A 23,067-nucleotide genomic window follows, 5' to 3' on the forward strand; every position below is an offset into this window, starting at 1 on the left:
CAGAACCAGAATCAGTATCCCTGCTGTTTGTCCCCTGGGCTCTGTGGCCCATCTGATCCCCCACCCACCACCTCCTGCACTTTCTCCCCACGCTCAGCATCTCTCACTTTCCATCTCCTCCCCCCTGCAGCTAGCGACAGGAAAGCACGCAGCCGCTTTCCCACCCAGCTACAAACGACACCGCCTGCGACCGGCTCCGTTCTAGACCCCAAGCCTGCACCTATCCCAGCAAGGGGGAGCTGCCCTTCCCCGCCACCAGGGGGAGTCGCTAGGGGAGCTGGGCGGGGGGCAAAGCTGGAGCCATCTAGGGCCCAGCCCAGCCACTCGCCCCATGGCATTGGCCAAGGCCGGGGAGAGGCAGACCCATGAAATGCAGCTTCCCAGTGGCTGGGAATAAGCAAGCTCCCAGTCCCCTCCCAGAGGTGGGGACAGAATCCAGGAGTCCTGGCTCCTTGTCTCCCGCTTCTAGCCACTAGCTCCCCCTTTGCTGCCTACAGCTCTACTTCCCTTCTGTGGCTCAGCGCGGTTCCCCGCCCAGCACGTACCTGCTCGCTCCCTCACGGCCCAGCCGAGGGCACCGTAGCTGCTTCGACGCCCGCTATATCCCAGCATGGCCGAAGCCCCCGGCCACACCCTGCGGGCCGAGCCAGGAAGCTGTTTGGTTTGCATCTGTTCCGGTCTTGCAGCCCAAGGGGTTTCGTAACCCTGCGGATTGCCTGGTCTTGCTCCAGCACCGGCTCCCCGGGCGGGGGAGAGGCAGGCGGGCGGGCGGCCCTCGCAATGAGCGCCTGGGCAGATACCATCCAGGCCCAAAGTCGCCCAGCCCTGCCCGCGCCAGACCTATTAAGTCCTAGCCCCTTGCCAAGCAGCTCAGCCATTGCACTGCAGGCCTCAACCGCAGTACGGTTAGAGCAGGGGCGTGGGAGGCAGGGCTCCTGGGTTCTTGCCCCAGCTCTGGCAGGGGGCGTGGTGTCTAGTGGTCAGAGCAGGGGACGGTAGGAGCCAAGTCCCCTTGGTTCTCTGCCCAACTGTGGGGACTTGTGATTAAAAGCTGGGGAATGTAGGAACCAGGACTGCTGAGTTGTCATCTTAAGTCTGCCACTGAATCTCTCTTTGGCTTGGGGCCAGTTCCTCCCCTCTCGCTCTGTGCCTCAGTTTCTCCATATGCAGAACAGGGATGGAAATCCTGAGCTGCCCTCCTAAAGTGACGTGCAGCAAGCAAAGGGCTGTGGTCTCACCTGCCAGCTTGCAACGTCTGACTCGGGGCCTGATCCCGCAGTCAGTCCGCACTGCAGCCAGCAGCACGAGCCCCGCGAGAGGCAGGAGCAGGCCCTTATGAAGGAAGCTCAGACTGGATTCTGATCTCGACTCTTCCAGTGTAAATCCAGAGCGACTCCACAGAAGACAAGAGTGGTGCCAGTCACACCAGCGCATCTATAAATAATAATGTCATTTCTTCTGTGGTGCTTGTCACCCGTAGCTCTCACGCCGTCTCACTCGTGGATTTATCCTTCCTGGGAGGCAGGGCAACATTATCTCCCCCATTTGACAGATGGGGAAACTGAGGCAGGGAGTGGCTAAGGGACTGGCCACAGTCACACAAAAAGTCCATGGCAGAGTTGGGAATTGAACCCTGGTCTCCACCATAAGCTGCTGCCCTAACCACTGGACCACGCTTCCCCGCTAGGATGCATCAAGAGGAAACCACCCCTGAGGCACGCTGTGGCAACTCTTCATACAGGAATCCCTCACTCAGCACTGAAATGCAGCCACCACTAGGGTGGGGCAGCTGTTTATACAGCGATCCTTCACAGTCGAGCGAGTCACTCTGGATTTATATCGGACTGACAGAATATGGGCCAATACCTCCATAGCACCAGAACTTGCTGCTGTATAAAATAGGCATTCATTTCAGAGGGAAAAAGCGACCCAAAAACCAACACAAACCTGCATCCAAGATGCTAAAATTTAATAGTCAAGTGATATTTAATACACTACAATAATTAATCCAAATTAAATCCTAAATTAAACACCGATCGGAAGGGGGGGAATTAGATTTTCAACCTGAATGCACTTATTAGGTTCAGTGACACCTGTCTCAAAACAGTCTTGGGCCCTTATCTATTAGCAAGACAGGTCTCTGCGTGAAACTGAATCGCAGCAGGGTAACTAATTAGAAAGGAAATGTAATTATATCTGCGGGTGCTCTCCTTAAAGCCTAGATCTCTGTTATTCTAGCTTCGCAGGTTCGGTGGGGAAACAGTGAAGTTAGTGTTGAATGGCAAAGCCTGAAATGATTCAAAGAAACCGCAGCTCACCCAGGATAGGCACTTCCAGGGTTCCCTCCCTTCTCCAGCCCCCCACCTCTCAACTGAGCTGCAAACTTGGGGTACCTCCCAACCCTCCTTAGATCAGAGATGAATCGCCCCTCCTAGGGGAAAAAGGTCCAGGCAATGACAAGTTTGAATACGCTCCAATAAACGGCCCTCACCAGCCACGGCCGGGCTCCATCATTCTGCTTTGCTTCCCGCATGGCTTTCCTTCTCCGGTGATGACCCCGGCTTTGCTGGGGGAGGGGAGAGGCTTGCCGTGGCCCCAGCCGGGGGAGGGGAGGGGCCTGCCCCGGCCTCGCCTGCCTGCCCCGATTTAGCGTCGATGGCAGCGTGTTCCTTCTTCACCAGCTCCTCCAGTTCATTCTGCACAAAACACACGGCAGTGGGGCTTGCAACCAAGGGATGGAGCAGGGGAGAAGATGGTGAGCCGCCCTGGGAAGGGAGGGCCCCCTCCACAGATACGAAAGGCAGTGAAAGCAAAGATTCCTGGTGGCACCCTTTATACCACTTTATCCTTAACAGAGGAGCTTTCACTGTCAAGGATCTCAGATTGCCTTACCCTACTGTATATACAGGGATCCCTCACCCAGCACAGAGATGCAGCCACCTCTGGGGTGGGGCGTGGCAGCTGTTTGTACAGGAATCCTTCATCCAGCACTGACATGCAGCCACCTCTGGGGCAGGGCAATTGTTTATACAGGGATCCCTCACCCAACACTGAGATGGAGCCAGCTCTGGAGGAGGGCATGGCAGATGTTTGTAAAGGGATCGCACACACCCCATATGAAATGCAGCCACCTCTGGGCCAGGGCAGCAGTACACAGCACAACCTCAGAGTTATGAGCTGACCAGTCAACCACACACCTCACTTGGAACCGGAAGTACGCAACTAGGCTGAAGCAGAGACCAAAAATGAAAAAAAAGCCAACACTAACACAGCACTGTGCTATACAAACGTAAACTGCTACAAAACCAAAGGGAAGGTTTAAAAAGCAGATTTGACAAGGTAAGGAAACTCTGTGCTTGTTTCAATTCAGATGGTTAAAAGCAGCATTTTTCTTTTGCACAGTAAAGCTTCAAAGCTGCATTAAATCAATGTTCAGTTGTAAGCTTTCGAAAGAACTATCAGAAAGTTTTGTTCAAGGTCACGAACAAGCTCCACCCCTGAGGTTCATAATTCTGAGGTTCTACTGTGTACGCAAATTGCTCACCCAGCGCTGACATGCAGCATCTTCTGGGGCTCAACGTGGCAACTTCTTAACCAGCCCAGAGCAATGTTTAGACCAGGAAGCAAAGGCAGCTCCAAGGGAAAGTGCAGGGAGGCTGAATGGAGTCACCAGAGCTGGGATTTTGACCAGGGCTTAGCACCCTGGACACTTAAGAAGAGCTTGCAAAAGACTCTGGGCTGATGCAGAGATACAGGGAGGCATGAACACATGGGAGATGAGTAAATACCTTCCACCCCAGCAGCTCGGCCAGTGCTGTGCAGCCTTCATCACACTCCCCGAGCCATGCCACGTCCCTGGGGGGGAGGAAGAGCCCCATGGGGGAGAAGCCCACAGGCAGGTGTTAATTAAATGGCTTTGCGATCAGGGAAAATCTCCCCCCAGATCTCAGATGACCGGCCCTGGAAGCGGGAGAATCCGCTATCTGTTTCTATTACCTGTCAGCTACAGACCTTAAAGGGCTTTGTCAGCATCAGTGATTTCCCCCCTTTTGAAGGATCACAGGCCCTGTTTTACAGAGGGGAAACTGAGGCATGGAAGTGTTCAGCGACTTGTTCAGGGTCTCAGCAACTCTGTGGCAAAGCCAGGGCAGGAAGCCCAGAGGTGTAGCTCCCAACCTGCCTAGTTCTAGCCACTAGACCCCAACACACACCTGAGCTGGACACAGAAGCCAGGAGTCTTGACTTCCAGCCCCCTTTCTTGTAACCACTAGACCACACTCCCCTTACAGAGCAGGAAGAGAACCCAGGTGTCCTGGCCCCGCCATCCCCTGTTCTAAACACTAGTTCCTTTCCTGTCCCTCCAACACAGGATCCAGCCTGCCTTTAGCGATAGAAGGGGCCATCCTGGACCTTCACCCGCACTCTCATGGTGCGCTGTGTGACCCACCCAGGCCCTCCCCCCGGCAACTCGCCTGTAGGCCTTTTCCGAGTCAAAGTCCATGCCACTGCCAAAGCCCATCATGGACATGAAGGGATCGCTCTGCAAACAAGACAGAGCGTTGGTGAGGACAGACAGAGCCCCGGGTGGTCGGGGGGCACCTGGGGTAGCCAGGAGATTATACAAACCCCCTGGAGACATTTTGAACCATGTCCTCCCTCCCCTTCCCCTCCACTCCTCTCCTGGGGCCCGGTTGGAAGATGCCAAAGATTTTGGGGCACAGGTGGAAATCACAGCCGCCTCCCTCCCACCCCCGACAGCACTAATTTCACCCCCTTCCCCTGGCAGGATGCATCACGATGGCATTGTCGTGGTCAGCGTGGGAGCCCGCCAGCTGGTACCCGCTCGAGGAGTCCACGCCCGTGGCGCCTGGGCACCGAGAAAGGCCTTACCTGCCCCGTCTTCTCCTTGTTAATCAGGAGCCTTGGCGTGTTTGTGGGCGCCCTGCGTTAGACAAGGAAAGGGGAGTTCAGAAGAGGGCAACCCCCGCCCTGCTCGGAAACCCACAGCCGGGGGCCGGGCCAGAGCGCCACCCACCTGCTGACGAGGGAGGCGAAAGGCTGCACCTGCAGCGACGTGCCCAGGATGATGAGCAGATCCACCTTCTGGAAATCCTGCGGAGAGGGAGAGCGAGCGCGTTGGCACCGTGCTGCCAGCCACCACCATGAATAGCTCCCTCCATCAGACCAACAGGCCCACCCCCCTTTATATCCACCCCCGTGCCCCCCATAAATCCACCCCCCTCCAGCCCCACTCAGATCAATATGCCAGCCCAGTATCTCGTCCACGTTCCCTGCTGTTGTCCCAGCTCAGACCAATGGGCTGGTCTAGCCTGGTATCCTGCCTGCATCCAAGACAGATCCCTGCTGCTCCGGGACAGCCCGCCCCCTCCCCCTAAGGTTCATCAGCCTTCGGGGTGGGGAGAAGGTTTTTACCGAGGAGCTTACTGTGGAAGCGCGTCCAGCCTGGCACTTACCGACTGCATGAGTGTGAAGAAGCGGGTGGGCAGGCTCTCCCCAAAGAACACGATATCTAGGGAGAAGAGAAGCCGCCATGCTCAGCGCCTGGGCCATGCCTTCTCTGGGGTGGGCGAGCTCCCCAAGGGCCAAGGAGAAGCCAAGGCTCCGGGTAGGAGCAACAGCAGGTCGGCAGCTTCATGGCTCCCGATCCTCAGCTATGGTAGGTCAACAATGCTCCAGTGAAACCCCGACTGATTCACACCAGCTGGGGATCTGGCCCTGTAGACTTCCAACACTCCTTTAAAAAGCCCAGCTCCTGACTTGCCCCAAAGGGCCACGCTTCTGCTCTGTGTTTGTACAGCACCTGACACAACCAGGGCCTAGGACTCCAAGGCACTACCGTAATACATCCAACAGCAATAAAAACGTACAATGCCTGGCACAAAGAAGCCCCAGGCATGGACGAGAACTCCAGGTGAGACCCCAAGACAAATAATAGAAATACTTTTCATGGGGAATTTATGCCACAATCAGGCGATTGCTCTAGGGTCCTTAACTAAAACTGCCCTTCCCATCACTGTGCTGCAGGTCGTTCTCAACAGCTGCTGCCCTCAGTTCCAGAGGTGGCTGCATTTCAGCCTGTATATGTTTGTAAATCACGTTTGAAATGAAAAGCCACAGACACACAATACTCTCAGGTGACTTTCGTTCCACCTCCCTAAAAATCACCTTCCTCTCCCGCCCCCCGCACCCCACTGTTTCAATTGGATACAGGACTCTTCACTTCCTGTCCTAAACCGTGTTAACCAGTTGCTGCACTCTACCCTAGAGATGGCTGCATGTTCAGAGGGGGAGAGAATGCTCTTCTCTGCTCTGCAGGGGAGTTGTCAGGCTTAATTTAGATTTGCTAAATGCTTAAGAGTTCTTTGGAGCTGAAGGGAGACCAGAAGGCAGGAGTGTTGTTATTACCAATATCTGCTATGCTGCTCCTCCAGAACACGCTGCTGAAGCAGAGGCTTACCCAGAGAGAGACATGGAGATCCATGTTCCACTTCTGAGGATACGTCTACACTTAAAGCGCTACAGCAGTGCAGCTACACCGCTTCCATGTAGACACTACCTATGCCGACAGGAGGGGTTCTCCCATAGGTAATCCGCCAACCTGAGAGGTAGGTCGACAGAAGAATTCTCCTGTCGACCTCGAGCTGTCTACACCGGGGGTTGGGTCGGTATAGCTACGTCTTTCAGGGGTGTGGGGCTTTTATTCCCCCACGCCCCTGAGAGACGCAGCTATACTGATGTAAGTTCCTAGTGTAGGCCAGATTAGCCCTATCTCCCATGAATGAATCACCAGTGGGCGAGATCTAGACACTCACCTGGCTTCACCAGACTCTGACATTTGTCGCACTTGGGGGTCAGAGATGAGAAAATCTTTTCTGAAAGAGGGAAAATGCAGGAAAGTCAGCAGCAGAATTTTCAACCCGGCTTTGGAGGAGGTGGGAACTGACTGTTTTATGAGAACCAATTGCTAGACCATCCAGTTAGACTGGCTAATGTTCAGAATGAGTTTTGGAAGAGATCTGAAAGCTCTTCCAGGGATCAAGCAGATTCCTAACTCAGAGATCAGGAAACTACCAGCCTCTCACCCAGGTCTGCTCAAACCCATAGGCCTTCCATTCGCTGCTGGAGAACCAGGCAAGCATCTTTGCTTTGTTCCTGTCACATCCTCAGGCTGATTTTATCTCCCCCACATCTCTTCTCTTACTGATGGGGTGGGAGTTCCAGGAATGGCCAGGGATTAATGTGTCCTCCCGGAGACCCAGGGGACAGGGGTACCTTTCATCCAGTCCAGGGTGTACTGCTTCTTGCAGGAGGAGCTGAGACAGTGGGAGGTGAAGAAGGTGCCGTGGGCTTCCACCAGATCTTCCTGCTCCAATCCGGCCACCCGCTCCAACGTGTCAATGTTCTGCAAGGCACAGACACCCCCCCATCTGTCCATTGTATCGCTGCAAGGCTGGGCAGGGAACAGAGACCCAGGACTGCCCCCAGGCTGAGCTGAGGCCCCAAATCACAGGGCACCTGGCCCTTTCAAGGGGGCTGGGCCCCATCTCATGTGTGACTGATCAGCTGGAGAGCAGGTGATGATCAAAGTCAGCAAGTAGCGCAGCTGGGCTGTGCAGGAGAGTGGCAGGGGATCTCGGTATGTTGAGGGGGGACCGTGGCTGGCATGAAGAGGGGCGGTGCCAGGGGCTGGGAAGCAGACTCCCAGCTCATTAAGTGTATTGCCCCCATGTCCCTCTCCAGGGTCACCCACCTGCGTGTAACAGCGCAGCAGCAAACCCTTCTCCTTGAGCAGACGGATGAAGTAGTGGCACACGGTGGGCTGGAACAGAGCAGGGGAACGGGGGTGAAGATTCCCTTTCAGGTCAACAGCAGCTGTCCCTGCCTTTTATTTATACCAGCTGGTCCCCAGCTTGTTGGGGGAGGAAGAAATCTCACCCCACGGCTTAGTCCTGCCCAGCAAGGTGCCTCAAGGGGGTTCCTCCACCTTACAGTGGGGCAGTGGCTGGACATCCTCAGACTGGTCTGTTGGTGTGACCCAGTGTGGAAGGAGGGAGGGGGTTACCAGGCCAGCTGGGCCCATCTGTATGTGCCATGCTAGGATCCAGGGATCGGATCCAACACAGCTCAGGGGGCAACGACAGCACGGTGCTCTGGAGCGAAGTGTGTGCTTGTGTTGGGGGGAGAAATACCAGCTAGCTGAGCAGGGGTGTGTATGTGTGCAGATACCCGCTAGCTAACCACCCATCTGATCTGCAGCGGGGGGGGTGTGTGTCTGGCTGTGTGGGGATACCAGGACAGCTGGGCCTCTTCATCTGATCCCCAATAGCGACACTTCTATTCCCAAATACACTGCCATCCCAGAGCCAGGAACAGAGCCCAGGAGCCCTGGCTCCCAGTCCCCTGCTCTAGCCACCAGAGCCCTTCCCTTTCCTGGAATAAGGAATAAAGGCCTGGAGCTCTGGCTGTCTCGGGGTCACAGCGCCACACAACACCTCTGTGTTAAGATGATAGCAAGCGAAGACCGCCCGACAGCTCAGGTTGGATTTACCTTAAACTGCCCTGGATACAGCTCCCTGGCAAGGGCAAAGAATGGCTCCGGGTGTTGCTGTGTGGAGAGAAATATACGAATGTGGGGGAGGGAGGAGGGGGTTAAATTCTGTTTACAGATTAAGAACAATTCCTGTGTCCCCCTCACCATTACTCCCCATTGAACATCCTCCCCCAGTTTGGGGTTTGGCATGCACTTCTCAGGATCAGGCCCCCAGGCAGGGATGAGGGAGTTCTTTCGCCACCCCCAATTATCTCTGAGCTCCAGTATTTGAACTCCGTGGCCACCTCTGTGCCAAATGATGGCAGCTCCCAGCCAATGGTGCTCCAGATTCCCCCATCCCTGCGTTAGGGCCAGTGCTGAGCACCCCCAGCTTCCATTGGCTCTAGCGGGGTGGTATTGGTGCCCAGCCCTTCCTTTGTGCCATGATGCCCATGTCTCAGAGAGACTGGGGTTTTGTTCAGCCGGTCGGTTTGAAATGGGAGGCAGCAGTGCGGGTTTGTATCCCCGAGGTCTTCAGGAAGTTAAAGCGGGACAGTTTCCCCCAATGAGACAGGCTGGAAACACGAGGTCGTGTTTTTAACCTCAGTCTATCCTTGATCAGGCCTCAAACTTGGCCGCCTGGGGTACAAGGGCTGGACGAGAACACGACGTGTCCGCATCTGCTGACAACGGAGGGGAATTCTTTAGGACATGGGGATGAAACTGATCAAAGGGACCATTTAGGTGGCCCACGAGGCAACGATGGCTACAAAAAGAGATCTCTTAGGCAGGAGGAATCCTAGGTGCTACCTTGAAGTAGTTGATTTCGAAGATGGCTTCTGGGTACGGCAGGTTGTAGCTCTGCAGGTTGGCATACAGCCCCGTGCCGGGTGAGCGGAAGTCTGGGATCCCCGCGGCTGAGGGACACAAGGGGAGCCCGCTAGGAAACCCACTCAAATGCTAACCGGTGTTGGTCACTGGGACAAGATGGAGAAGGGGCAACACGACGCGGGTGGGCCCTCTAGCAAGGGGCTGCTCACCTCCCCCTCCTTGTCCTTCAGCCCAGCAGGGGAGCTGCTTTTTAGTACCACCCACCTTCTAGGGCACCGCCAGCACGTTTTTGATCCGCAGGGGACAGACCTGTTATAAACTAGGGACATCCCCTTCCGGATTCTTGACCAGCCCAACTCTCCCAACTCTCCACAAAATCCAACCCAGGATTTACAATGAGCCCAGGACAGGTTAGAACAGGTCTTCCGAGAGTCTGACCCGGTCTAGTTTGAAAGGGTCTAGTTTAAAAGCTCCGTACTGGGTCTTAGTGCTGGGCCTAGAGAGCTCCCAGGAGCCAAGGATACACCAAGTCGGCCCACCTCCACCCCTGGATGTGTAGCGTAACTCCACTGACTGCTCTGCCCAACAGGGGGCGCAATGATGCCGGAGGTTCAGTCTTTCAAACAAGACTTAAATGAAGGTCCTGAACATTCATGACCGTTAAGGGTCCCATAACACCTTCACCATGGCATCATACCCAGCGTTCTGGGCAAATTCCAAGGGGGCATCATTCCATCCTGCTTCTCTACCATCCTCCATCAGTTTCAATCAGATAATCTAATTAATCTTCATTTCCTCGCCTAAACAGCTGTGCAGCTGTCATGCTCCACACCAGATGCAGACGCACCTCAGTGCTAGATGTGTGAGCCCTGCATAAGCAGCTGCTGTGCCCCAATCCCAGAATTGGCTGCGTCTCAGCATTGGATGAGGGACCCTGTACAAACAGCTGCCAAGCTCAAGAGTCGGACGCATTTCAGTGGAGGGGTGAGTGGTCCCTGTACAAACATCTGCTGCATTCCACCCCAGAGGTGGCTGCATTTCAGCAGCAGTTTGTAAACAGATTGGGGACGGAAGATGCTACAGAAACACCAGGGGAAACTGAGCTGTATCAGAACCCCCGTTTATTTCTCTGCGCTGCTCTATTTCTTTTCAATGTGAATGATTTAACTCCACCGCGACCGCCGCTGTACTCACAGGTCGAGATCCCAGCACCGACCATGCACACGATGTTCTTGCCTGCAAGATATCAGAGGGAGGCACTGAACCTGACTCCTGAAAGCCATCGAGAAAAGAACTCCACACTCTTGGCACTTCCAGGGGGCCATCGCAGCAGCCACCTCACCTAAATGGCCCAATTTGCAAACCTCCAGGCTCTGGTTAGAGCTAGTCAGTCTGAGATCTAAATCAAAACCGCTGTGCACCCCGCACTCCTGACCTCTGCTGGGCCAGGCAGGACTGATATGCATTTACACGCAGGTCTCTCTGTGCTGCTCTGGGGAGGAATGGCGCTCTAAGAATCGCCCTGCGCCGGGGCCTCTTCAGCTGGCACAGAACTGGCTAAGAGCCCTGCTCCCAGCCCCCAGAATGGGGGCCAGCCTGCAATTTTCTGCTTCACAGGTGCAGAAGAAGCAGAGCCTCAATCAGAGCAGCCCTGAGGCAGCTCTAATTTACGTCACGGCCCAGAATACGAGTAGCGCAAAGGAGGTTTAAAGCCACCTCCCCCCCACAACCAATCCTGTCCCAAATGCAGAGAGGGAGTAACTGTGAATCAAGCCCACAGAGGCTGGATCTCTCAGCAGCACAAAAGAGGCACAGACACTAAGGCATGTATCAAGTTAGACTTGTCCCCCTGCTTGTAAATTACACAAACAAGGAGTCCCTACCACATCCATGGTTTGTTCCAGGCCTCCATCTAGACAGCCTCTCTGGCCAATGGTCTCTTCCCATGCACAGTTACCCCCTAGCACCTTCCCCTTCCTGTCTGGGGAGGGGTCAGAATGAGGATCAGCTCCCTGGCTCGGTCTCAGGGCCGCTTCCTTCCAAGAAGGGCCAGCCAGCTTACATTTCTCGCTCTGCATGAAGCGGCTCAGTCCATCCAACGTCAGCTCATCCAGCACCTTCTCTGGCTTCTCGCTGCCAAAGCCCAGTGTCCGGGACAGCAGGCTTCGCAGGAAATCCACTGAAAGGGAGAAAACGAATGACGTTAGCCACTGTGATCCCCTAGGAGACAGGACTCCTGGGTTCTGTTCCCAGCTCTGGAAAGGAAGTGGGGGCCTAATGGCTAGAGCAGGAAGCCAGGACTCCTGGACTCTGTTCCCAGCTGTTTGAGAGGAGCAGAGTCTAGTGGGTTAGAATGGAGAGCTGGGAGTCAGGACTCCTGGGTTCTATCCCCAGCTCTGGGAGGAAAGTGGGGGGCTAGTGGTTAGTGCAGGGGGGTGGGAGCCAGGATGTCGGAGTTCTAATCCCAGCTCCTCCATGAATTTGCGGAGCAGCCCTGGGCAAGGCATTTCCTCTCCCTGTGCCTCAGTTTCCCTCTCAGGAACCTATTTATCCCCATTTTCCAATCTCACAGAGGGGAGTTATTGTGAAGATTAGTTAATGTTTAGAAAGTGCCGTGAAGATGCTACTTAAAAGAGGAAGAATGTCCCAGTGGTTAGGGTTCAGGTCTCAGACTCCTTGTGTGACGCTGGACAAGTTGCTTGGGCCTGGCATGCGCTACAAAATTCTCTCCGCATAGCTGTCACACCCACTAGCTGACACAGCTGTGCCAGCAGAACCCCCAGCCGAGGAGCATGCCCGTCAGTTTAGCAATGTCTTTTGCAGAGATGGTGTTGCCAGACTGGCAGGCTCCATGCCTCAGTTTCCCCATCTGTACAATGCGGATAATGGCGCTACCCTGCCTCCCAGGGAGTTATGAGGACAAATACGTTAGAAACTGTGAGGCGCTCAGAAACTACGGTGACAGGGGCCTGACAAGCACAAGCAATAAAGATTATTCAATCCAGATTACAGCCACAGACCAGTTTTTGCCTGGATAGCAAAAGCTGGTCTAACTGCAGATGCTAGCCTAGTCATGTTAACCATCCGATGCAATAAAGCCACCCGAGAGGAAGGAATAACCGTAGATTAATAGACCCAGCTGGCTCTCTCTAGCTGTCTATGCAGAGTCCATCCCCTCTGTATCATAAAGAAAGGCCCACACAGCTTGGTCTCCCCACACTTCCCATCCCACTCCCTACTATATAGCACAAGCCACCTACTTTCAGACTCTCCAGAGGCACGACCGTTTTCAGAGTCCGAATCAGAGCCCTGAATAACACAGAAAAAAGCATTAAAAGATCAGTTGGTGAAGAACCACAGAAGCATCGTCTACATTTACCGGCTACCTTTAGAAGCATCTCGGTCTGGGGGAGAATTGTCTGGGCATTGGAACAAAGGAGAGAGTCAGGACTCCTGGGCTCTATTTTAGGAAAGGAGTCATGTGGTTAAAACATGGAGGTGCAAGATGAGGAGTCAGGACTCGTGGGTTCTATCCCAGCTCTGGAATGAGGTGAAGTGGGTTAGTGCTGGGAGTTGTGGGGTCAGGACTTCCGGGTTCTATTCCCGGCTCCGCGAGGGAGCCTGCTTTGGTGGTTCATCGCCAGAGAAGGGCTTAGAGAGCCAGCGAAGTGAGGACAATCAGGATCAAACTCCATCTAAGGATTTTCACGCCACACATGGAAGGGACAATTTGTACGACAATTTTGCTGTGGGGTCAGAGTCTCACCGTGAGCCAGTGTCACTGCTGCAGAATCTGAAAGCCAGACAGGGCTGGGCCCTGGGGAATAAACTGTAAGAGAGTGGTTCTCAATCAGGGGCACATGTACCCCGGGAGTTACAGCCCTTTCAGGGGGTACATCAACTAATTGAAATATTTACCTAGTTTTGCAACAGGCTACATAAGAAGCACTAGCGAAATCAGTACAAACTAAAATTTCATATGGACAATGACATTTATACTGCTCTACACTGAAATCTAAGTACAATATTTATATTCCAATTGATTTATTTTATAATTACATGGTAAAAATGAGAAAGGAAGCCATTTGTCAATAACAGGGTACTGTGACACTTCTCTATTTTTAGTTAGTAGTTTTTAAGTGAGGTGAAAGTTGGGGTACACAAGACAAATCAGACTCCTGAAAGGGGTCTAGAAAGGTTGAGAGCCACTGCTGTAAGGGGAGAGCGCACTGGGGGACAGGAGTGAAAGGGTTACTGGCACCTGATGGGGTTTTCCCTTGGTTGCAATGGGTTGGCCCAGGCCAGCTACAATCCCCCCACCTAGCTCGCTAGGTCTCGCCAAAAAAGGGAACCCGGGCCTCAAATCTAAAGGGGCTTTCACCCCGCCCCCCATACTCACAGGAGAGTCGGAGCCCCCCTCTGCCTCAATTCCTCCGACACCCGCAGCTGTGAGAGGGAGAGAAAATCAGAGTCACTGGCAGAGAGGGGGACCCCTGAGCCCGGGGTGGAAAGGAGCCCCCGGGGAAGGGGGGCGCGGGGTGGGGCCGCCCGTGATGCGGGGGGAAGGAGCCCCCCCCCAGAAGAGAAGCCTCCGTGACTCGGGGGGAAGGAGGAAAGAGCCCCCGGGAAGGGGGGGCCCATTAACGGGGGGAGCCCGCGGGGAAGGGGGGCCCAATGACTCGGGGGGCGGGGCACAGTAGGTCTCCGTGGCTGGGGTGGTCCCCACTATTTACCGTCCCGCTCGGCCATAGAACCCAGCGCGGGGCTGCCCCGGTGCCCGCCCCGCTCGGCTCCGCCAGGCCCCCGGCGACTGCGGCTCCGGAATTGGACGGGTCCGCCCCGCCCCCCGCTGCTCGGGAGAACTACAACCCCCAGCGTGCCCCGCTCTCAACTCCCAGCGTGCCTCGCGCCCCGACTGACAGTTACCAGCATGTCCCGCCCTCAACTCCCAGCGTGCCCCGCGCCCAGGACCACAACTCCCTGCGCGCCCCGCGCCCCGACTGACAGTTCCCAGCATGCCCCGCGGCCCCCCCAACAAGCTCGCTCGGGATTGGCTGGCGCGCTCGCGCTGGGGAATTCCCCGGGCGGCCGCCGAAATCCCCTCCGTCCATGGGCACTGCCTGTAGCAGGGGCGCTCGCGCTGGGCCCGGGCATGGCAGCGGCGCCCCCTGAGCCGGAGGGTTAGCGTGGGTCCCACAGTAATGGCTGACCTACAGCAGCGCGCCCCGCCGGCCGGGCTGGGGGAGCCCAAGCGGCCGGAGGCGGGCGAGGACTGGTGCGACAGCGGCCTGGGGTCCCTGAGCGAGGGGCAGCTCAGCCTGATCCAGGATGGCCTGGGGCCCCCCCCGCACCACCCCGGTGGCTTCACCGTGACCCCTGACCCCGGCCCCGTGACCCCTGACCCCCCCGGGGGTGGCGAGCCCGCGAGCTCTGAGCCCGGGCCGCGGGAGGAGGGCGAGGCCTGCGTGTCCGTCTCTGAGCGGCTGGACTCTGCCATCGGGGAGGACGAAGCCGGCTGGGGGGAGGCTGTGAGGCAGGAGGTGGGGGCGATCGCCGAGGGCGTGGGGGCCGTGCGGATCGCGGACCCCGCGCCCCCGGGTCAGGAGACCGCAGTGGTGGCCCCCGAGGCTTGGCTGCGCCACGTCCTGGGCTTCGTGACTGAGGATGGGGATACGTGAGTATAGGGGGGGCGCCTGCTTTGTTCAGCCTCATCCATGTCTCGGGAGCCTCTTTCTGGTCCCCCCGAGAGGGGTTTAAGGCACCTTGGTGCCTCTCTCTGGCTTTGTCGCTGGCCCTGGTATCCCCTAACTGGCCAGCTCCCTCTCCGTGCAGCTCTCTTACAGGGTATAGGCAACCTGTTCTTGGTAATGTTCCTTGTTAGGGTCTTGTCTCTTTCTTCCTAGCCCAGTATCCAAAACCCTGCTGCATGTCCCACTTCAGAGCCATCCTGCAGGGAGCTAAGGCATCTCAGGGACACTGCACCTGTGGTCCGTGCTATTAGCAATGGCTGGGATGCCGTCCTGCTCTTGGATCTTAACTAATATTTTGGCTGAGTGCAACATGGGTGTTCTGAGTGGTTGGCATTCCCCTACTGCTCATGAGTCCTGGCCCACAGCCACCTCCCTGCTCTAGTCCAACAAAGGCACACAGCTTTGTTGATGTGCCTCAGTCCTAAATCGCAGACCCCCACTTGCTATTCCAGCCCTGTCTCTGTTGGCAGTGCCCCTCAATCCCTGGTCTCCCAGTCCTGGGACGCTTTAGGCATTGTCTAACTATAGCAATTCAGTCACCATTGGCAGCTCTTTCCGTTGCCCAAACTCTCATAAGATTTGTCCTGTGGTTTCCCTGCTGTGTCCCCAGCTCCTTGGTACTTGCTCTCTCTTTGCTGAGTAGATTAGTTCCTCTTGCTATCGCTTCCCTTTCGGGTGTGGTATTTTCAGCCAGTTTCACTGTACCTTTTTTTTTTTTCCATTTGGCTTGGAATAGTATCTGTTCTTCTCTCCCCAGAGCTCTCCACCTGGCTGTGATTCACGAACATGAGGCCTTTCTGGATTCTATCTTGCAATACATGGCAGGGACAGAATACTTGGATCTTCAGAATGACCTGGGCCAGGTTGGGCCAAGATTAGAGCATTTTCTGTCTGTATTCTCCTCCTCCATTTTACAGGGGTGAAACTGAGGCACAAGAGGGCAAATTGGCTTGCCCAAAGATTGCACAGCAAGTCTGGGCAGAACTCAGGAGTACTGGATCCCAGTCTGGTCCCTACATGATGCCACCTCCTTTATGGAATATTTGGGGTGCTGGTTGGAAAATGAAACACAAGCAAATGTTAAAAACCCCTCAGCATCGTAAATGAGTTGTTGGGGAGAGAGCATTACAGAGCACAACAATCTCTTTGGGGCAGGGACTTTCTTGAACTTTGTGTTTGTACAGCACCTAGCATGATGGAGTCCTAACCTGATTGAGATGCTGCTACAAAATAAGTGTTAAATAGGGTTTGACATCAAAACACATCTGCCCCTTTTGGGGAGGGGGGAGCAAGGATGAGGGATTGACAGCAATGGACCAAAGCAGATACGGAGTCAGGGAAGGCCTCGTTTCAGGTCATAAGGTGATCTAAGAGCTGGGTATTGTTATCAAATAGAGGGGATTTGAAACCCCTTGCCATCGTAGTAGGGTCATCTTGGCCCTTCACTCATCCCAGGCAGATAAACTGACTTCCATGCAGCTCGTGGTGCAGAGGGAGGACAAGACCTTGTCTGCACCTGTGCCCGAATATCAGAGATGGCTTTTGTGAGAATTGTGGATTTACCCTGGTATCCTTGGCTAAAATTGACCCTCCTGTGCAATGGGGTGCTGTCCTCCTGCCCAGAGGTGGCTACATTCCAGTGCTGTTGCTGGGGTATGGTGTGTGAAATTTTTGGGGTGAAAACCATTGAAAGAAGCAGTCTCTAGTTCTGATGATGGGCTGTACCCCTGCCCCTGAGCTTTCTCATCTCTCTCTCACTGCCCTTCTCCAGACGGCACTACACATTGCGGTCATCCTCGATGCCTCCGACTTCGTCTGCAAGCTGATGGCAGCTGGGGCGGGGCTTTGCGTGCAAGAGAAAAGTGGCCACACAGCACTGCACCTGGCATGCCGGGAGGGCTGGCGGGACTGTGCACAGCAGCTCCTGGCATCACTGAGCGGGCACAGGTCCTGTGAGGGGAATGATGCCTGCACTCAGTTGGACTGCACCAATTATGATGGTATGGAGCCTCCCGTCACCCAACTGGGAAATACAGTGGGCCTGTTACGCTTGGGACCTTTGTCCTGAGCATCCCCACCCACCTTCCCTTTTCCTCCCCCTGCCAGTATGGAGCTGGTGCAAAGGCCCAGCTCCCGTGGCCAAAGCATGCTGTGCTCCAGCTATTCTTTGCTTCCCCTGAGCCTATGAAGGGCTGAATATGAGTTAGGGCAGCCCTGAGGCTTCTCCAACATATCCGAGGGCCAGAAAATCCCAGAATTTGGCCACCATCAAAGTGGTTTCAGTGCCCATTTGCCTCAAGTGAAAAAGTGGCTTAACTGAGAGTGCGGCCTGCCACTTTGGGGGTGACAAAACCAAAAGGCAACATGCTGGACGGATACATAATTTGCTGTGTAGCATATAGTTAATCTGTGGGACTCCCTGCTGCAGGACATTACTGGCGCAAAGAAATCAATGAGTATTAGATTCCTCTAGTCTTGTTTGTTTTACCCTTGATATCAGGGCGAACAGTCCTCTCATGCCGCTGTGTCTGCTGAGAGAGGCCTGGTGCACCAGTGGGTTGCAAGGTGGCCATGAGGCTGCTCCTTCTGAGTCTGAAGGAGGCAGGGATCTGCTTTATAGCGTTGATCAAAATTGTCTGCTCTGTTTCCATAGGTTACACACCGCTGCACGTGGCTGTCCTGCGGAAGGACCTTGAAATGGTCAAGCTCTTGGTGGGAGCTGGAGCCGACCTCAACAAGGCGGTTAGTTTTGGGGCTGAGGATGGGATTGATTGCCATGAACCAAACTTCTGGTAGCTCTCCGAAGAGAGCTACGAGGATGGGTGGGAAGAGATCAGAAGGCATTTACCCCTCCCAGAGGTCTGTAAGGAGTACCCCACGGCACCTCCGTGGCAGCGTTGCTGACTTGTCTGTCCACCGTTGGCAGGAGCTGAGCTGTGGCCGGAGTCCGCTCCACTTGGCAGTGGAGTCGCAGAGCCCGGAGGTGGTGGAGTGCCTGCTGCGCGCCGGAGCGGACACGGGGGCCCAGATGTACGTTGGTTACACCCCCATCTATAGTGCCATGCACAGGCCCAACCAGAAGATCTTGCAGCTACTCCGGGATTTTGGCTCGGAGGAGCCCGACTGGGATTCGGAGGAGAGCCTGGATGACAGCAGTGATGTGAGTGGGGTGGGAGCGCAGAGTCAACACCACAGGAGACTGGAGCACTCTGGGTCCCTAGCGCAGGTGCAACAGGCGAAGCTCAGCCTGGCTTTGCCTGGGTGGCAAGTGTGGCTCGTCTTTGTCTTAGATGAACCCCCCCACCCTCTAGGAGCGAGAGGGGAATTGAGGCTAGACAGCGGTGCTCGAAAGTCCTTCCCATTCTCTAGCTATGTAGCATAGCCCCATGTGAAACCAATAGGCAGGTCTCAGCCTGGTTCCTGGTCTGCTCTGCCGCTAACCAGCCCCCTCCTGGACAGGCTTAGTGGATGCTGAAGATCAAACATGGGCTCACAGTGACTGAATCTCACCTTCGAGTGGGTCCCTCTAACACAGAGTGGGTGGGGAAGCTGGCATTGAGATTGGCAGCAATGGAGACCAAAGGGGTCTTTCACCAGCAAGGGAATCTCTTTTTTCAAAGGGATTGAGTTCCTTGAGTATCTGGCCTATTGGGATTGACCCGGCGGAGGGTAAGGGGTGACTGGATTGATTTATAAGTGCCTACCCGGGGATGAGAAATTTGACAATAGACAGCTCTTGGATCTTCCAGCCGACAAATGACTAACAAGATCCAATGCCTGGAAATTGACAAATTGACTTTGTCTAGCTTCAGGATATTCAGGAGATAAGGGGCACACATTTAACAGGGAGGGTAATTAGCCCTTAACTTTCCTAAGGTGCTGATGGATTCTCCATCACTGACAATGTTTAAATCAAAATGGGAGATTCCCCCTCCCCCTTCCCCAAAACTGCACTAGCTCAAACAGGAATTAATTCAGGGCAGTTCTGTGCCCAGCGTTATTCAGGGAGATCAGACTAGATGATCACAGTCCGCCCTTCTAGTCTTAGAATCTATGGATCTGAAACGAGAAGGGAGGAAACCTGAATGTGTGGCAGCAGCAGACACGGCAGATTTGTGTATGTGGCTGTTTGATTTGGCCCTCCACAACTGCTGTGTAACAGTCTCTAGACACACCCACATCCCCTTTGAATCAGGCATACCTGTAAGGTAATCAATGAAGCTCTCCTGTTTCTCAGGAGGAATACGATGACATCATCATCAACAGTGGACACTATAAGAACTGAGGCCAGCCCAGCGTCGCCTGCAGTGTGAGCCGTTACCCATCTTGGTGATGAACTGCTCCATAAAAGACTCACGTCCTGCCTTGCCACTGTGGGAAGAAGCTTGGCAGTGGCCCAATCCTTCCGTTCCCGGCTAGTTCCGACTATTTATCTAGAAGCTGCAGTCTCTGGCAAAGCTCATTATAAATCTCCTGCTAGTTGGAATTGATAGCTGGAGTTCACCAGAGCCTTGATCTAATCTGTTTATTTCCCCCTCACTTGTTTGTTCTGTGTTTCTTAGCTTAGACAACTTCTATCGAGTTGTTTTGATTGTTAAAATAAAAAAAGCTATTTCAGCACCTACTGCTTCTTGCTGTCACAGCTGGGATGGATTGTCAGCAGGAATTCTCTGCTCGCTGTATCCTTTGCCCTGTCAAGCTGTTTGCTTTCAAAGCAGGATTTTCAGCCCTAGCTATGCAAGAAGTCCTGATGGAGTCCATGGAAGCTGTTCACATCACCAAGCAATTAAGGTCCCTGGGAAGTTGCACAGAACATTAGGACATGGTCATATTTCCAACTGAATTTAAGCTATCTTTGAAGCAGCTTGGGCCTGCTTGCTTTTTTATTTGGAGAAGCACTGAGCAGCGCCTAACTCCAGTTGAAATCACTGGCGGCTACGGGGATTTAATACTGGGGGCCAGATTATTTTTATCTGCTCCCATCTAAACGCATAAATGAGGGAGTGGATTTGCACAAGCCCCATGCAACCTTTGTCTCCTCACCCTGCCGTAAGGACGAGGGTGGGTGAACGCTTGTGAAAATCTGGCCTCACAAGCCACTTCTAGTGTTTAGGATCGAACAGACAAGACAGAGCAGAGTTGCTGAGCCCCCTAGCTGAAATCAGTGGGATCTCAGTACTGAGGGGTGGAGGAGAGAGATAATGAGGGTCTGGGTGTGTTATAGCAGGGGCCTGGAATCAATAGCCCCTCTTGGAAGTGGGGATGGACTTTAGTTCATTTGCCCTAGTGCAAAGGACTGAGGGACTTGAGGGTGCTAGAGTCAGTGCTACTTTTTCCAGACCTCCAGGGGACCAGGCTTGAGCTTTCTAGGTCTTTGTAGTTGTTACTAACGGCCTTGTCTAAACACCCAAGTTGTAGCACTTCAGTAACCTCTTGCTTTGTGCAGTGGTAGATGACAAAGGAGGCCAGTCTCATCGCCCCCATTTTACCGATGGCGAAACTGAGGGAGAGTGAGTTGCCCCAGGTCACCCAACAGGCCAGTCGCCAAAGAACCCAGCTTTAACAAGTCCCTAAGTCCAGTGCTCTATGCACTGGGCCGCACTGCCTCTCTTGAAAAGTACCCCTCTAGTTAAAGTTGTGCAACCCCATCGGTGCGCATGCAGTTAGACTGACATAAAAGTGCTTTACTCCCCTCGGAGAAGGGGAACAGGCTGTGCCAATATAACAACATCCATGCTAGCAGTGCTATGGGCTTGCTATCAAAATCTCTACAGGGAGCAGCCCTCAAACTTGGCATGGGAAAGGACAGAACTTGACGCCCATCCCCCTGACTGGGTTTTGATCCGTTCGACAAGGGACACTTTGCCGTTCGTTTTGTTCATGATGCTCCTCTCCATGTAGCAAATGAAAGCAACCTGGTCCCTGGCTGATTCTTCTCTAACACCACGCTGCCATGGCTGTCCAAAGAAACCCTGCAGCATTTCTCTCCCAGCAGAAGGGAAATGGCTTTTGTTATGTAAACTTGTCTCTACAGTTCTCCAGCCCGTTGTGTGTCTAGAGACACGGAGTCCCTGTATCTCTCATGCCGCCTCTGTGGGTTTTAAGCTATGTCATGAGTTTTGTATGAGCTGTTGTCTAACTTTATACCTGTGTATAGTGTAATTCCGTGTCTGTGTTCTCACTCCCCACCAACCTGTGCTCAGGCTGGATCCCACCCTCTGTATCGTGTGTGTTCTTCACCAGTGACTGGGAATGAGATTAAAGCTACAGCCTGACCTATACAACTTGTCTGGGGTTTGTGTGTCAGACAGAGGACTGGACACACTAGATCACAGCCATAGTCCATTTCTAATAATACCTGGTTCTTACATAACGCTTCCCATCCACAGATCTCACAGTGCTGTACAAAGGAGAGAAACAACATTTTACCAATAGGGAAACTGAGGCACAACGGGGCCATGACTTGTCCAAGGTCACCCATCAGGCCAGTGGGCAGAGCTGGGACTGGAGTCTTTGGCTCCTGAGGTCCAATCCAGGGCTCTGCCCACTAAGCCATGCTGCCTCCCTGTTCTAGCCCCGTGTCCTATCTCTGACAGAGAGGAAGGCATAGGACGTGGGCAGCAGCAGCTGTGGGTCTCACCCTATTAGTTAGGAATGACTTTAAACCCTAGAGCGTAAGGTCATAGAGATCGGCCAAACCTCTTCTTATCTTTGCATTAACTTTTCCAGCAGCGGGTTCGCAGACAAAGCCTTGCCTAATGGGGGAAGTTATTCCAGTACAATGTAGGGTGAGCATTTCATTAGCTATAGCTGTTCCACACTGGGTCCACCCATGGAGCTATTCCGCAGGAGCTGCTCTGGACAGTTTCCTCACACAGACAAGTCCTTTATCTCCAGTCCCTCTTTGAGTCTTACCAAATTCTTGGCTTCAGTGCCATCCTGTGGCTATGAGTTCCACAGTCCACTTCCTGCCTCTCTTCCTCCCCCCTCCCCCCTCACGTTTCCCTCTAAGTGTTGACTTTGCTACCTTGTTGGTTTCCTCGACTGCTTCTTTTGTTCTTGTGCTGGGAGACAGGGAAAACAGAAACTCCCTGTTTCTATTTCCAGGACTTTGGTTTGTAGCGGTAATGAAGAGCTGGCACTACTTAAGCCATGTCTGCAGTACAGGCGCTACCCTCGTGCAGCTGCAGCAGAGATGCTGTCTGCACTGCCAAAGGCAGTTTTTCTACTGCTGTAGTTAATCCACCTCTCTGAGCAGTGTTCGCTGGGTGGTTCTTCCAGTGACCTAGCAGCGTCTCCGCCAAGGGTATGGGTGGTATAGACACGACACGCAGGGTGTGAATTTTTCACCCCCCGGAACATGCCCCAACTCAAGTGTAGATCACACATGGCATTGACTGGTGGAGTTACTGCAGCCTAAGCTATTCTGGTATCATTTAGCGTTGCGAGGGGAGTAACTAGACTGGAATAGAGACACGTATTCCAGAATAGAGTCTCCACAGTGGACTGTTACACTGAAATGAAATACTAAAATCTCCAGTGCCACAACCTCTCTTGGATCCCTGTTCCGGAGCTGAACTCCCCTGAGAGTTAGACAGTTTCCCCTCCTATCGAACCTAAATCTCCCTTGCTGCATATTAAGCCCATTACTTCTTGTCCTACCGCCAGTGGATGTGATGAACAGCTTGGTTATGGCATGCTAAAAAAATATATATATATATATCTTTAAAAAATGACCCCTACCCCAAGGAGAGTTTGACCCTGAAAAGGGAACTGTGCACAGCCTCCATGCATGGTTTACTCTGAGTTAACATGGAAGGCGCCCAGATGCTGTGGTGATGGGCGTCAGCATGAAATGACCAGATCGCCAACGCGCTGGAGATGGTTAACATGTTTGTGAAGGCCACTGAAATGAAAGGGGACAGCTCACACCTC

At 54.0% G+C, this 23,067-nt stretch overlaps 2 protein-coding genes across 3 annotated transcripts; one reads left to right on the plus strand and one right to left on the minus strand.

Moving 5' to 3' along the window:
- Nucleotides 1–1,952: 1,952 nt before the first annotated feature.
- SIRT2 (sirtuin 2) lies at nt 1,953–14,234 on the minus strand. Of its 2 annotated transcripts, XM_067556717.1 has the most exons (16): nt 14,116–14,234; nt 13,782–13,828; nt 12,643–12,691; nt 11,445–11,561; nt 10,577–10,618; nt 9,362–9,468; nt 8,570–8,626; nt 7,772–7,840; nt 7,294–7,423; nt 6,834–6,893; nt 5,475–5,530; nt 5,036–5,112; nt 4,891–4,942; nt 4,473–4,540; nt 3,789–3,855; nt 1,953–2,696 (listed from the first exon to the last, which is right to left on the minus strand). In XM_067556717.1, exons 1-16 carry the CDS (start codon nt 14,129–14,131, stop codon nt 2,511–2,513), a joined length of 1,200 nt encoding a protein of 399 aa, XP_067412818.1. In that variant the 5' UTR covers nt 14,132–14,234; the 3' UTR covers nt 1,953–2,510. The 2 variants fall into 2 exon arrangements, with proteins under 2 accessions (XP_067412818.1, XP_067412819.1); XM_067556718.1 differs by lacking the exon at nt 13,782–13,828 and having other exon boundaries at nt 14,116–14,199.
- A 178-nt stretch (nt 14,235–14,412) lies between these two features.
- Nucleotides 14,413–21,416, plus strand: NFKBIB (NFKB inhibitor beta). Its single transcript, XM_067556719.1, has 6 exons — nt 14,413–15,056; nt 15,890–15,995; nt 16,904–17,132; nt 17,786–17,874; nt 18,059–18,292; nt 19,370–21,416. The coding sequence occupies exons 1-6, from the start codon at nt 14,584–14,586 to the stop codon at nt 19,415–19,417; spliced, it is 1,179 nt and encodes a 392-aa protein (XP_067412820.1). The 5' UTR covers nt 14,413–14,583; the 3' UTR covers nt 19,418–21,416.
- Nucleotides 21,417–23,067: the final 1,651 nt, after the last annotated feature.

The sequence above is a fragment of the Emydura macquarii genome, unplaced genomic scaffold, assembly GCF_026122565.2.
Source record: "Emydura macquarii macquarii isolate MOO-44397 ecotype Brisbane River unplaced genomic scaffold, CSIRO-AGI_Emac_v2 contig_1790, whole genome shotgun sequence".
Lineage (NCBI taxonomy): Eukaryota > Metazoa > Chordata > Testudines > Chelidae > Emydura > Emydura macquarii.